The sequence below is a fragment of the Sinocyclocheilus anshuiensis genome, unplaced genomic scaffold, assembly GCF_001515605.1.
Source record: "Sinocyclocheilus anshuiensis isolate Anshui unplaced genomic scaffold, SAMN03320099.WGS_v1.1 scaffold1033, whole genome shotgun sequence".
Taxonomy (NCBI): Eukaryota; Metazoa; Chordata; class Actinopteri; order Cypriniformes; family Cyprinidae; genus Sinocyclocheilus; species Sinocyclocheilus anshuiensis.
In genome coordinates this window covers 11,752-26,219 of record NW_015554137.1, presented here as the reverse complement: position 1 = coordinate 26,219, position 14,468 = coordinate 11,752, and the positions used below count along the sequence as shown (strand labels likewise).

At 38.3% G+C, this 14,468-nt stretch overlaps 1 protein-coding gene across 1 annotated transcript in view; it reads left to right on the top strand.

The window, feature by feature from the left end:
* The window catches only part of LOC107670406 (mitogen-activated protein kinase kinase kinase 11-like), a 45,556-nt gene extending 33,065 nt beyond the window's left edge, over nt 1-12,491 (top strand). The window contains exons 4-10 of the mRNA XM_016463010.1: nt 1,485-1,660; nt 3,992-4,235; nt 5,608-5,715; nt 6,099-6,249; nt 6,332-6,438; nt 7,287-7,757; nt 10,667-12,491. Of these exons, the coding sequence (XP_016318496.1) occupies nt 1,485-1,660; nt 3,992-4,235; nt 5,608-5,715; nt 6,099-6,249; nt 6,332-6,438; nt 7,287-7,757; nt 10,667-11,250 (1,841 nt within the window). The 3' untranslated portion in view covers nt 11,251-12,491. The remainder of the gene's footprint in view (nt 1-1,484; nt 1,661-3,991; nt 4,236-5,607; nt 5,716-6,098; nt 6,250-6,331; nt 6,439-7,286; nt 7,758-10,666) is intronic.
* Nucleotides 12,492-14,468: the final 1,977 nt, after the last annotated feature.

Genomic DNA, 14,468 nt, shown 5'->3' with positions numbered 1-14,468 from the left:
TTTTCTTTTTTAATAAATCTGCAAAAATGTCAACGATTCTGTGTTTTTCTGTCAATATGGGGTGCTGTGTGTACATTAATGAGGAAAAAAAATTAACTTAAATGATTTTAGCAAGTGGCTGCAATATAACAGAGTGAAAAATTGAAGGGGGTCTGAATACTTTCCGTACCCACTGTATATTTAATAAAATAAAATATTTAAAAATCCTTAAACGTTTTTTTATTTCAGCTAATTTCAAAGGCGACATTTCTCATTTTCATTGAGTTTAACATTTGTGTTCAGTTAAACATTAATAAAACAATATATGGACATTTAAAACAAAACAAAACCAATAAAAATTACACAAAACAAAAATTATTACAAATGAAACTAAAATTAACATTAAAACTGAAAATATAAAAATAAAAAATAAAAACATTCAAAAATGTAAAAACTATAATAGATTAGATTAGATTGAATTTTATTGTTATTGCGCAGAGACAATGAAATGCAGTCAGCATCCAATCAGAAGTGCAAATAGCAATATTTTAATAAATGTGTATATATCAAATATTGTGTTTCTGTAGAAGAGTGCAAGGTTTGAGGTGGAGAAAGTGCAAATGAAGAGGAGTAGAAGTATTGAGCTGAATATGTGCAGTGAGCGATGCAGTATGGTGTGTAATTAGTCAGAATCATCTAACGCTGTGTGTGTGTGTGTGTGTGTGTGTCTGTGTGTGTGTGTGTGTGTCTGTCTGTCTGTCTGTCTGTGTGTGTCTGTCTGTGTCTGTCTGTGTCTGTGTGTGTGTGTGTGTGTCTGTCTGTCTGTCTGTCTGTGTGTGTCTGTCTGTGTCTGTCTGTGTCTGTGTGTGTGTGTGTGTGTCTGTCTGTCTGTCTGTCTGTGTGTGTCTGTCTGTGTCTGTCTGTGTCTGTGTGTGTGTGTGTGTGTCTGTCTGTCTGTCTGTCTGTGTGTGTCTGTCTGTGTCTGTCTGTGTCTGTGTGTGTGTGTGTGTGTCTGTCTGTCTGTCTGTCTGTGTGTGTCTGTCTGTGTCTGTCTGTGTCTGTGTGTGTGTGTGTGTGTCTGTCTGTCTGTCTGTCTGTGTGTGTCTGTCTGTGTCTGTCTGTGTCTGTGTGTGTGTGTGTGTGTCTGTCTGTCTGTCTGTCTGTGTGTGTCTGTCTGTGTCTGTCTGTGTCTGTGTGTGTGTGTGTGTGTCTGTCTGTCTGTCTGTCTGTGTGTGTCTGTCTGTGTCTGTCTGTGTCTGTGTGTGTGTGTGTGTGTCTGTCTGTCTGTCTGTCTGTGTGTGTCTGTCTGTGTCTGTCTGTGTCTGTGTGTGTGTGTGTGTGTCTGTCTGTCTGTCTGTCTGTGTGTGTCTGTCTGTGTCTGTCTGTGTCTGTGTGTGTGTGTGTGAGTGTGTGTGTGTGTGTGTGTGTGTGTGTCTGTCTGTCTGTGTCTGCGTGCGTGTGCGTGTGCCTGTGCCTATGCGTGTGTGTGTGCGTGTGTGTGTCAGAGTGCTGGGATCAGGATCCGCACCGGCGGCCCAGTTTCTCCTCCATCCTGCAGCAGCTGACGGCTCTGGAGGAGCAGGTGATGGACGAGATGCCGCAGGACTCCTTCCATTCGCTCCAGGAGGACTGGAAACTCGAGATCCAGGACATGTTTGATGAGCTGCGAGCCAAAGAGAAGGTACGTGCGTGATTCAGTGGTAGACCCGTCTGTGCTGCAGATCTGTTCTCATGGCTTAATGGGACGGTCACCACAACTCCACAGCAAACGCATGCACAAATTCTGCTCATGAAATGTAAAAATGTAATTTTTTACATTAATGACTGCGGAAACCAACAAGAAAGTTGAGATTATATCGCCACCTGTTGGTTTGGCATGCTCTTGACAGTGCTACATAGCATGCGTTTGCGTTTTCATGTGGACGGAGATTTTTTTTAAAAACGGAAGAAGGAAAAAACGATTTTAGAATGCAAATAGTTTTCAATTGTCATGTGTCTCCTACCAACAAGGCACATTTTCTGTGTGAGTTTGTTGTGATCAGAACGACTTTAAAGTCTGGTAGTGTATGATCCTCAGTTGTTGATGGCCAGTTTTTCTCTGTAACCATTTGCAAAGTCGGCAAGTGTATGATCCCTAGTGTTTTCAAATCTGTTCAGATTTTAAAAGTGGTGTAGTGTATTCCAGCCTTAAGTCCAATGGACATCTTTTATGGTGCTTTCTTTAGGCTAATCATCAGTCCTTGGTCCCTTCGCTTTGGTTTCCATTGAAGAAAGTAAGTCATATGCATTTGGAATGCCATGAGTAAATAACAACTGACTGTTCATTTTAAGTATGCCGCTCACAGGTTTCAACCAGCTGTACAGCAGAGGTGGAAAGTGTACGAAAATATTCTACTTAAGTAAAAGTACAATTACATTAATGAAATTTTACTTAAGTACAAGTAAAAGTACCAGTCTAAAAATCTACTCAAGTAAAAGTAAAAAGTAGCTCATTTAAAATTTACTCGGAGTAAAAATTACTTGGTTACATTTTAACAGTGGGAGGGAGGCGAAAATGGGATAGGCCACGGGTGTCAAACTCAGCCCTGCACAGTTTAGATATAACCCTAATTAAACCTATCTGATCCAGCTAATCTAATCATTTAGGCTTATTTGAAAACTACATGATATGTGTGTTGGAGTAGGGTTGGAACTAAACTCTGCAGGGCTGCAGCCCTCCAGGAACTGAGTTAGACACCCCTGCTTTAATGAGTATCTGTCAATCTCTGAATGTTTCATGGGCTGATAAAGGGTCAGGGAAACATATAAAACAAAGACTTTTTCCAACTTAAAGGGGTCATATGATGCAATTTCATTTAAGTGGCAGCAAGTCACTATTAATAAGTGAGTCATTGCGATTGAACCGAATCATTTAAACGCTTGATTCATTCAGGAACGAAACACCGTCATGTTGCTCAGAGATGCAAAACTGTGCTGTGGTGGCTGTGTTTGGAATTCTTTTTGTTGGAGAAATAGAGCAAAAACAGGCAATATGGTGTCTAAAATCTCTTAATTAACTTCTTGTTTATTGAACTGTTGTAAAAAAATCTATATGTAATCATGCTGATTTTTGGAGGAAAATTTTTTTTTAAATGTAGTGAAACCCCCGTCTGCGTGTCCTGAAGCGCTTGATCAGCGCCGCTGCTCCACCAACTACAACGTTCAGCAAAACGTCCGAATAAACGAAATCCGGTAGAAGATTGCGTGGTGTGTACTGCCGAATGTTCAGCAGCTCGTCCCTGGTAAAACTGATCGTGTTTGAGAAATGAAAAACTAACAAAAACAGTACAAACAAAAGATCATCATTCATTTGAAATAGAAATCTTTTGTAACATTATAAATGTCTTTACTGGCACTTCTGATCAATTTAAAGCATCCTTGCTGAATAAATGTATTATTTTTTTTTTTTTTTAAACAGTAGTTTATTATTTTATTTAATATAATCAGACAGATATGATGGAGATATGAATCTGTACTGCATATGATCCAGGTGTGTTTTATTTGTGTTATTTTAGTATAATTGAGACATAGGTTTTTATTTATGTTTTGAATTATTATTTTTTATATATATATATATATATTACATTTTTAATAATTATAGTTATAAAGTATTTTTTAATATTTTTTCACATCTATATATTTTTTATACATTTTTATTTTATTTTAGCACATCAGGTTAAACTAAATAAAAATAAGAAATATTGCCTTGGCAGCTAGTTGAAAAAAAATATATATATTTTATTTTACTTCGGTTAACTTTTACTATATATATATATATATATATATATATATTTACTTTTTTATTATATATATATATATATATATATATATATATTTGTATTTGAATGATTTTAGGTTTAGTTAACGATAGTTAACTCAGAGTCCAAAAGGTTGAGAACCGCTGATCTACACAAGTTCTGACAGTAAACATTTTTTTAACCCTAAGTGTGCTGGTGTGTGTGTGTGTGTGCAGGAGCTGCGGTGTCGCGAGGAGGAGCTGAAGCGCGCGGCGCTGGAGCAGAAGTCTCACGAGGAGTTCCTGCGTCAGCGCGAGCAGCAGTTAGCGCAGTGGGAGCAAGACGTGTTCGAGCGTGAGCTATCGCTGCTCATCCTACACCTCAACCAGAACCAGAAACCCAACGTCAAGAAGCGCAAGGGAACCTTCAAGAAGCACAAGCTGAAGGTGAAGAACGGAGAGAAGATCAGCATGCCGCAGGGTGAGGCTTCACGTCACACACACACGCCTTCTAGTGGCTTGATAAGGTATTTCTACTAGCTTTTAGTGGATTGCTATGCGGTTGCTAAAACTTTCTGGATTATTTTTAATTGATTATGTGTTGCCAGGGCGTTGCTAGGGTGTTTGTAGTGGCTGCTAGGGTGTTGCCGTGCAGTTACTAGGGTGCTCTGTGTGATATTCTGATCTGTAGATATGGTTTGGGTCGCTCCTTCAGTTTGTCCTCACTAATAACCACATAATCTGTTACGATCAGCGTGTTTGAGGTCGTTATATAAAGCTGACGATCCACAGTGCTCTCTAATTATTACATGCACTTTATTAGAGACGTTAATGAGCTGCAGTCGTTCAGTAATTAGCTGTTATGACTCTAGAATGGAAAGAAGTTAACGTGTAATAGAACACAGAGAACACACACATTTCTTCACATCGTTAGTAATAATTAACCGAACTGCACTCAACAGTGGTTTCACTGTTAAAGCGAGACGCTAAAGGTGAATGGGTTAAAAAAATTACTAAGAGATATCAACATAATTATACTGTTGTTATTAATTAATGTGCAATAAGACAGTTGTGTTATATTTCTGAAATGTTATGTTTAAATTTGATGCATTATTTCATTAAATATGCACTAATTTGCAGAAATGTCCAGAACATAAATCTAAACCCAGATTCCTAATTTTTGTTTGATTTTGTTGTCATATTAGAGTTAGATGTTTTTATAGAGGGGATTTTGGATTTCTGTTTTTATCACTCCATAAATCAGAAAATACTGTCAACAGACAGAAAACGAATTTATTTTCACCGTTTTTAAGAATAAAATGTTATAAAAACTCGTGAGTGATATATCAACAAACCCCTCAGTAAAATCCTTCAGAATATAGAGAGGAATACATCTCTAAGTTTTGGTGTGTGTGAGTGCTGCTGAAGTGGAGAAACAAACTCATTTTGAGAAAAACGCCTTTAAAGATATGTACTGTTATTGAAATCTATAGATGCAAATAAAGTGTCAAAATAAAACCAGGCAAATGAAATGTGAACAAATCCCTCAGTAAAACACCTTCAGAATGTAGAGAGGGAATACATCTCTAAGTTTTTATGTCTATAAGTGCTGCTGAAGAGGAGGAAAAACTTTTAAAGATATCTATTGGAACTGAAATCTACAGACGCAAATAGATAAAGTGCCATAAAACAAACAATTAAAATTGCATCCACTAGTCTGAAAGGAGACATTTTATGGAAGCAAATCTCAATGGTTTTGTCTGTAGTGCGTTGAAGATGTTTTCTTGTCTAGTGTTGAATGTACGTGTTTGTCTTGATCTGATTGTACATATTGTTTATTTTTTGCCTTGTAGATTTTATCCATAAGATCACGGTCCAGGCGTCTCCGTGTTTGGAGAAGAGGCGTAACTCTCCGGATCTGGGCTCGCCGTCCATCGGTCCGCGCTTCCGAGCGATACAGCGTGAGTCTGTCTGGATATCTCATTCCTTCGCTTATTCTTCCATATATGCATTACAAAACACAAAATCAACTTTCAAATACAATCGAAACACAGTAAACGGATACAAAATTAAGAGGAAGATATAAAAGAACAAAGGAAGTCATATCTGGCAGAAAAATAAAATGCATAGAAGTGACATTGCAATAAATTGCATATGGTGACACTGTTACAACTGGAATTATGGAATAAAAAATTATTATTGGTATTAGTATTTCAGGGTTTATAATGGTATATATGGGAATGCAATGAACAATCAGTTGTCATCATGATGAAAGTGTGTTTGTCAGCACATGGTGGCGCTGTTGTGTCTCATGTTTGTTGTCTCTCTCTGCTGTGTGTCTCAGTGAGTCCCAGTGAGAGTAAGTGGAGCTCTGTTTGGCCGCTGGAGTCTCTTCCTCTCAAGCAGACCAACGGCGAGAGGAGATTCGCTCCTCATCTGAGCCCCAAAAGCCCCAAGAGTCCAAAGATCCTCCGTCTGAGTGCGCAGGAGAACAGGTACGGGACGGGTACGGGTGTATATCAGCGCGTTTGTGTGTGAAACTATTGAATCTGAAGTGTGAGTTTGTGTGTGTGTCAGTCTGTCGATGAGAGCCAAGCTCCTGGAGGTGGACAGTAACGAGAACGAGGACTCCAAAGCCGATTTTGATGAGTACAGACCAATCACACCAGAGTCCAGCCACAACGGTAACACACACACACACACACTCTCTCTCTCTCATTCAACTTTACACTATTACCGAGAGCTATCAATTTTAACATTTATTAGACTTTAAAAAGTAACTTTTAATTTAAGTGAACTTAAAACAATCTTCATATAAACCCATTATAATTAATGTCAGCTTTTTAGCTACCTGTGCCCTTCAGCAAGTAGGAAATATACAGAAATAGAATAAAGTTATCAAACACTAAATTCTAAATTAAATATAGATGAATCCTTAAAGCTCTTTTTTTCTTTAGTTCTTTGATGAACAGACGTCACAGCAGCAGGTTATGAGGTTATTTCAGCTGCTGAACATGACACGGATCTGACACGCATCGTAGTTTCTCATAACTCTTTACCTTTTCTGACTCACTGCAGCTCTTAAAGTCTCTATAATGAGCTGAGGAGTTGAATGGGGTCTTAGATGAGGGACACAGTGCTGCTGCTTCAGGAAAACCATTTCAGAGACATGTTCTTAAATCTGACTCACATAACAGATACTTGCATGCACACACCGTTTTAAGGCAGCTTTAATCGCCTTTTTGGTAACTTCATGACTTAACTGACAAAATAACTACGACAATGCATGCTCATAGTTTCAACCAGAAAATTTTTTACTGACATATGGCATTTGGTCCTTACACGAAGACTTAAAGATTTCAGCATCTATATTTTATATGGCAATGATTTGCGATAAAAAAAAGAGTGCTTTATTAACTATAGCTTTCAAAAATAAATAAATAAGAAACTGACAAAATATCAGTGTCTGGCTTAGTTTAGAATCTGTATCATATCAGCTAGAAATCTCCATATTTCTATGTGTGTCTCTCAGAGGGCTCAGAGAGTGAGGAAGGTGGCTTGTCCCCGTGCAGTTCTCCCAAACCGGATCACTCCGGGCCGGTCTGTCTGGGAAAGAGCACACACCACGCTCTGCTCGGCAGCGCCGCCCTGCTGGCGTCCGTGGCTCTGGGTCGCTGTCTGGAGCCGCAGCACCCGCCCACACCGCCTCCACGGGCCTCGTCACGGACACACCTGCCCACGCTGGAGCCGGAGCGGGAGGTGGGAGATCTGATCACATTCAGCACGGACTCACTGCCGCGAGGCTTTCTGGACTTGCTGAAGCCTCCGGAGATCAAGCCGCTGCTGCTCACGCCGCCGCCACCCAACCCGCGGGACAGAGAGCGGCCGGGGCGCAGGACGGCTTCGGACTGGAGCGCACACGCCAACGGAGACGCCGAGGTGCCGCAGCAGAGCGGAGAGCGCAGGAGGAGGTCCAGCTACGGACTGAACTCATCACAGCTCAGTAAGACTGCTTTTGGTTTGATTATTTTGCACTTTATACAACACAAACTGCTCCAAAGCAGATTTACAAAAATAAACAGTGTTGCAAAGTTCTTCAGTTTCAGCAATCTGTCATTTCAGTGGTCGACCGATATATCGGCCAGTATTTGGCATTTTGTACTTATCAGCATTGGGCATTTTCTTTTTCTGTTTGGCTGATATTTCGGAAGCAGGACTTTTATTTTGACAGTGCTGATAACACCAGCGCCTGAGCGTACAGTAGGGCTGTCAAAATGGCTGAAAAACTAAATTCGAATTTTGTACTTAAATGTTATAAATGTTAAATGTTATAAAAATTCGAATTTAAAATGCATAATTTCAGTTAGGGTAAAGAAAAGCTTTTGACTTCTCTCCTGAGGCCACAAGAGGGTGCATCGAGCAAAATATTACTAATGCGCATTTATTCAAAACATAAGATAACTGTGAAAAAAAGTGCATAATGTTTATAAACCAATCATAATTAATTAAGTTGCTTAAATAATTATAAACAAAACAGCATCATGAATGTATGCATAGTATAATACAAAGGCCCGAAAGCCGATCACACAGAGTACATTTTTCATTTAAAACCATGAGATGCAGTGGGATGGGGAAAAAACATGCCATAAAGTCTCGAGATATGTTCGAGATATGTTTCAAAGTTAAACTTGCATTAATTTTACATGGCTTTCTAAACATGTGTTACACTGTCAATAAGCGTGACCAGGGTTGCCAGGTTTTCACAACAAAACCCGCCTAATTGCTACTCAAAACTAGCCCAAAACTACAAAACGCGGCAAGCGGGAAAACCGCGGACTTGGCAACACTGAGTGTGACTGATACTCGAGCCAACTCTGCTCTAACTGTCGACTAGCAGTGGGAGTCAGATTGCCCCCTAGTGGATGGCTAAAGATTTGTTAACTCATATAAATAAATTCTCAAGGGAACGTCTCTGAATTAACTGATGCTCGCGCCCACCTTGACAGGTGCTGGGGGGCGCGCCCCACAGGTTGAAAACCCCCGCTCTAGAAAATGTGCGAAATATGATGTAAACAAGATCTTCTCCGGATTGATGTTCTCTTTTCCTGCAATATTTGTAATGAACAACGCAGCAGCGCCGCATCTAGTGGCTTCAACTGGATAGACTAACAAACACATTATAATGCAACGACACTTACATTGTCATTGCATCTCGTGCGCCACTGATAAGGCTTCCTGACGCACACCTAAAATTCGAATGCAACATTCAATATGGATGTTTATTTTAAATTCGACGAATATTCGAAATTAGAATTTGTTTTGACAGCCCTAGTGCACAGAGCATTCTCCATCTTCATTAGTTTACTTTACTGTCTCTGTTTAACAGTTCTGACTAATTATTACACATAACTTTTAAACAAAGTGTTATATACTATGTTATATATAAACAGTATATTATTATTATATGTTATCATATTTAATGTAAAATTCCTGCATTTAATCAGTTAATTCATTTAGAATAATAAAACACTATAGGCTGTTATCAAACATTAAATCTGTGGTGTTAAAATGGATTTTGTTGATGCAGAAGTGGCACAGAAACTGCATCTAAAGCAACATTTAGATGTATTTACACTGATGGACTGATATCGTGGCCAATTTACATGATAGACTGATATTGGCACATTTTGACAATATATCATCATCTGATTTCCTTCCTGGCTGGTTAACAGGGATAGTAGTCAGTGGATGATGCAGGTCATCTTCAGTTCTCAAGTGTGCTATTTTTTTGTGGGTGTGTGTGTGTGTGTGTCTGTGTGTGTGTCTGTATGTGTGTGTGTGTGTGTGTGTGTGTGTGTGTGTGTATATATAAAAACCCATCAGAGGAACTGCTGTCTGGACCAAACAGAAAGTAGATCAAAAATATTTATTGCAAATATTAAATTAGAGTAAAAATCTCAGTTTTCCATTTGCATTTACTGTTTTAACTCGCAACGCCAAGTCAATGGTCTGATTTCCAGGAAATGCATTTACTGATCAAAATGTAAACCTTGAATGCAATGTGAGTGGCTTTGGATAAAACCATCTGCCAAATGCATAAATGTAAATTTTAAAATAAAAATGCATGCACCAATACAAAAATATATAAAGAAAAACTGACAGTAGACCATTGAACCGTTTAAAATAATTTGTTTGTGTTGATGTAGCTATGATGTGTGCATTAATAATTTGATAGTTTGGGTCAGTTATTACACCATATAAACAGTTATTTTAGTATCACTGAGATACTATTCTAGTTTTTATTAATAACTTGAATGAGTTTTTATGTTTGTATTTTCAGTTTTCAATTTTTATTTTACAATTGTAGTAATTTGTTGTGTGTTTTTGTCATTTTTATCAGTTTTTGTTTTATAATATATCGTTTTTAAATTATGTTTTATTTCTGTTTTAGTTGTGGTCATTTTAGGTTTTTATTAATTTTATTTCAGTGACATTTATTTCAAGTAACATTTTTTTATTTTATTTTAGTTTTAGTTAACTTTAATAACTCCCCTTTATTTATATAGCACTTTATAGTACAGATTGTGTCAAAGCAGCTTTACAGTGTTAAAGAGGAAAATAATGTTTCAATGATGCAGACAAAATTCAATTCTGTTGTAGAGCAGCTCTAAAAAGAAGACGATAGTAAACGGTGGATTTTTCAGTTAAAGTCAGATCATCGTTGATTGAGTTCAGTTTAACAACCATGTAAAGTAATCAATTATGGAATGAGTCAATTCATCTATGAAAAATGCATCTTTGCATTTAACACTGTACAACTATTCAGAACCATTAATTAAGCATTGAACTTTGGTTCAAAATATTTTTGACTCACTAACCATAACTAATTCTCTTCTCTGTCTTCTCTACTAGTGTTGGATCTTCCGCTGTGTCAGGACACGTTTGAGGCCGAGGACAAGTCTCTGCTGCCGTTCGCCCTGTATCCACACCCCCGATTGTGGAGCCCTAAAACGCGGCGTCTGGAGGTCAACATCGTCCCTCGGCCGCGACCGTCCCCTAACCGGCCCCGCATCGACCCGTGGAGCTTCGTATCGGCCGGTGTGACGGACAGACCGGGTGCCAAGAAAGCCGTCAGCAGTCCCACGAGCCCTCGACTGGGGTACCAGCCCTCGCCAACAAACCCCTTCACAAACTGTGACCTCTTCCCTTCCCCGGACTGCGATCCCTTTAATCTGAAGGTCGACCCTTCCATGAACTCGGACCACGTCTCGACCTTTGACCCCTTCTCGGCCCCCTTCCCCATCTCGCGCTCGGCGCCCTGCTCCACCAACGGCAGTCCCAATCTGTCGCTCAGGGTGGCGCCGCTGAACCCGGCCGACTCTCCGCTGATAGACCTGGGCTGGATGGGCGGCACCAAAGAGAGGGTCCATCCTCACCGGAGCCTCGGCCTCAGTCCGTTCAGATCACCAGCTCCGCTCAGAGACGACAGGTTCTGAACACTGTCCCGCAAACGAGGGTCCATGCCAATTCTAGGAAACAAAACCAATACTGCTGATGTGTTGAAGGGTTCTGAATGCTCATTCAGTGGCGTGACTCCTGTCGGGAGTCACAAAACCTCAGTGTCTTCCTCTCTTGATTGGTTGGTCTTCCTGTCTTTCAGCACTGTCTCAGGGTCTTAACGGCCTCTAGTTGCGCTTAAGTAGATCCGCACTCGTTGCATCGCTTTATCTGGTCTCAAATGTGATGTAGTTATTGTCATATGATTTCAAAATGATTCCTTGTTTCAGCCCACATTCGTCTCTGAAGGCGACAAAAGTTGCATTTCATAATCCATGTCACGCGTCCCTGAATGAGTCGAGAAACGTTCTGCTGACCTCGCTGGTGGTGTTCGAGTTGAGTCAGAGAGTATGGGGATGTATCAGCTGACAGAAGTAGAAATACAGATCAGCCTGAGATTGAAATCACAAAATAATTTTTTTTAGATACCATCGTGTTGGCTCGCCAAATGTTGGACTAAAGAGCGTCAGGTAGAGTTTTAGTCCAAAGCAATACGTAAACCTCAAATCACTTTCATCATCAGTAGTTTTGTCTGGTTTTCCAGTAAAATAATATTTAAATAGTCTTGAATTCAGATGCATTGAGAGGAAATCCATTTTATATTTCTCAAACTTCACTAAATTTTGTTAATGGCTAAAACATTTTGGCATTGAGACGAGACTTGTGTTTTTCAGTGTAGGTGCTTTTGACAAAAGTTCATCCAGTTGATTTTAGGTTGGATTTCCAGTACATAATATCTAAATATTCAAAAGCCAAAATACATTTACTAGAGATGCAAACTGAAAAGTCTTGTTTTCCGATGAAAATGATGAAAATGAGTTTTTAAAGCAAGAAAGAAATTTGTTCATGGTGTAAGAAAACTGAACTTAATTCAAAGGGGAAACAAGTTTATATTTCTTCCTCCAAATTTTCTATCTTGTTTTAAGCAGCAAATTCAATTCATATCGATCATTTTTATCGGAAAACAAGATCTCGGAAGATATCAGAAAACAAGACTTGACGGTGAAACTCTTTCTGCATATGGAAGCTCATTTCCGCCACGGAATAAAAAGGTCATTGGAACAATCTCATAATGAATGTCTCGCAATTCTGAGGTTATATCTGAGTTAAAGTCTCAACTGTGAGTTCTAAACGTAGAATTGTCAGAAAAAAGACAAAAAAATTGCAGGATAAAAAGTTGCAATTACTTCTTTAAATGCTTTTATTCCATGGCAGAAGCAAGCTTTCATATAATTATGTTGTTGTTTTCACCACAGAAAAAATACAAGTAATTATTACTTTTTTAACTACTTTTTTCTCGCAGTTGCGAGACAATATCTCGCAATTTTTTTTTAGAATCTCGAGTTTGTATCTTGCAATTTTTGACTTTATATTATATTTTTCTCTGATTAAAAAAAAAAAATAAAGTCAGAATTGTGAAATAAAAACTTGCAATTACCTTTTTCTTCTGTAGCAGAAACAAGCTTCCCTAGGGTTGTGAGATTTAAATTCGGGGGGGATAAAAATTGCTAGATTTTAATAACACAGAATTCCAAAACAATTGTGAGATATTGAATTGGGATAAAAGTCAGAATTGTGAGATATAAATTCAGAATTGTGAGATAAAGCGTTGCAATTAGCTTTTGTTATGTATTTATTTTTTTATTTATTATAACTCTGAAACGGAAACAAGTTTCCATAGATTTGCGAGGTTCTTCTATAGCATAAACTAAGAACTCATGTTTCTAACTTGCAATTGTGAGAGATAAATTCACAATTGGGATAAAAAGTCTGAATTATGAGATGTAAAGAATATAGGGGAAAAAAAGCGAGATGTAAAGTTATAATTCTTAGAATAGAGATATAAACTTGCAGTTGTGAGATATAAGTTCACAATGTGTCAGAATTGTGAGATAAAAAGTTGCAGTTAGCCTTTTCATGTTTTATTCTGTGGTGAAAATAAGCTTCCACGGATATGGGGTGCTCCTGCTGGATATCTTTGTCTTCTGACTGACGTTCACAAACACCTCTGCGAGCAGATCGTTTCTCCTCATTAGTGATGAGGATGATGGTGAATAAAGCTAATCGCAAACTATTAATATTTATTACTGAGGCCTTTAACACACTGGATTCAAGAGATTTTAAGGGTCAGAGACACAGTCCACGTTAGGATGCTTTATTGTATTTTTTATTAAGACATATCTTTAGGTTTTGTTTGGTTCTTCACTGGAGTCTGTGGAGATATGGGTGCTGCAAATGGCCAAATCTGTGCTTTACAGTGTCAGAGTTGGACTGTGTGCCTTGATTGAAAAGAGAATTATCTGAACAGTTTTTCCTTTGAATTCTTCTTTTACGCTCATGGTTTTTGAGATTTCCTCGACCAAAACACTCCAGGCGTCTCTCAGGCTCACGGACGTTCACACTCATCTTCCACTACCTGCTAAAAACTTGCCGATTTGAGGGAGAATCTTCTGTGTGAGGGGAAGATTTCTTGTTGATGATGGTTCATGTTTTAATTGAAGCTTATTGCTATATATTCAGTTCTGTTGAAGCCCGTATAACATCTGTTGTGTGATTGTGTGTGATTGTGTGAGTGTGTTATTCTCAATGGGCTGGGCCTAATCACTCCATTACTCTCTGTGTGTGTGTGTGTGTGTGTGTGTGTGTGTGAGCTCAATCGTGAGTGCGTTGTTTCTGTATTAAAGGCTGAATGTTTATTTTGCTAATTGTAATGGGTTTTAACCTGTGGAACTTTTCAATTTAAAAAAAGAGAAAAAGACTGCAAAAAGGAGCAAGACCAAATAAAATTTAACACGACTCTAAAACTGTGCCTGTGCTTGTGATTCTCACCATCTGTAACAAACATGGGAAAATATACAAATTAGTTTGTGAAAAAACGAAAATCTAGTGTTGTTTTTCGAATCGTGGTAAAGTTTTATAGTGTTTAAATATTATCATATACTGTATATAATTCAGTATGAGCATGAATAAATATGGCTAGTGTTATTTTAGTTTCATTGAGATACTATATTAGATATTTGTATTTCATTTTTTTAATGAATAATACATTTTATTTTATTATATATTGTTTTATTGATATATATCATTTTTATAAGTTTTATTTTAGTGATTTTAGTTTATCAAGTTAAACTAAACAAAAATGAGAAATGCCTTATGT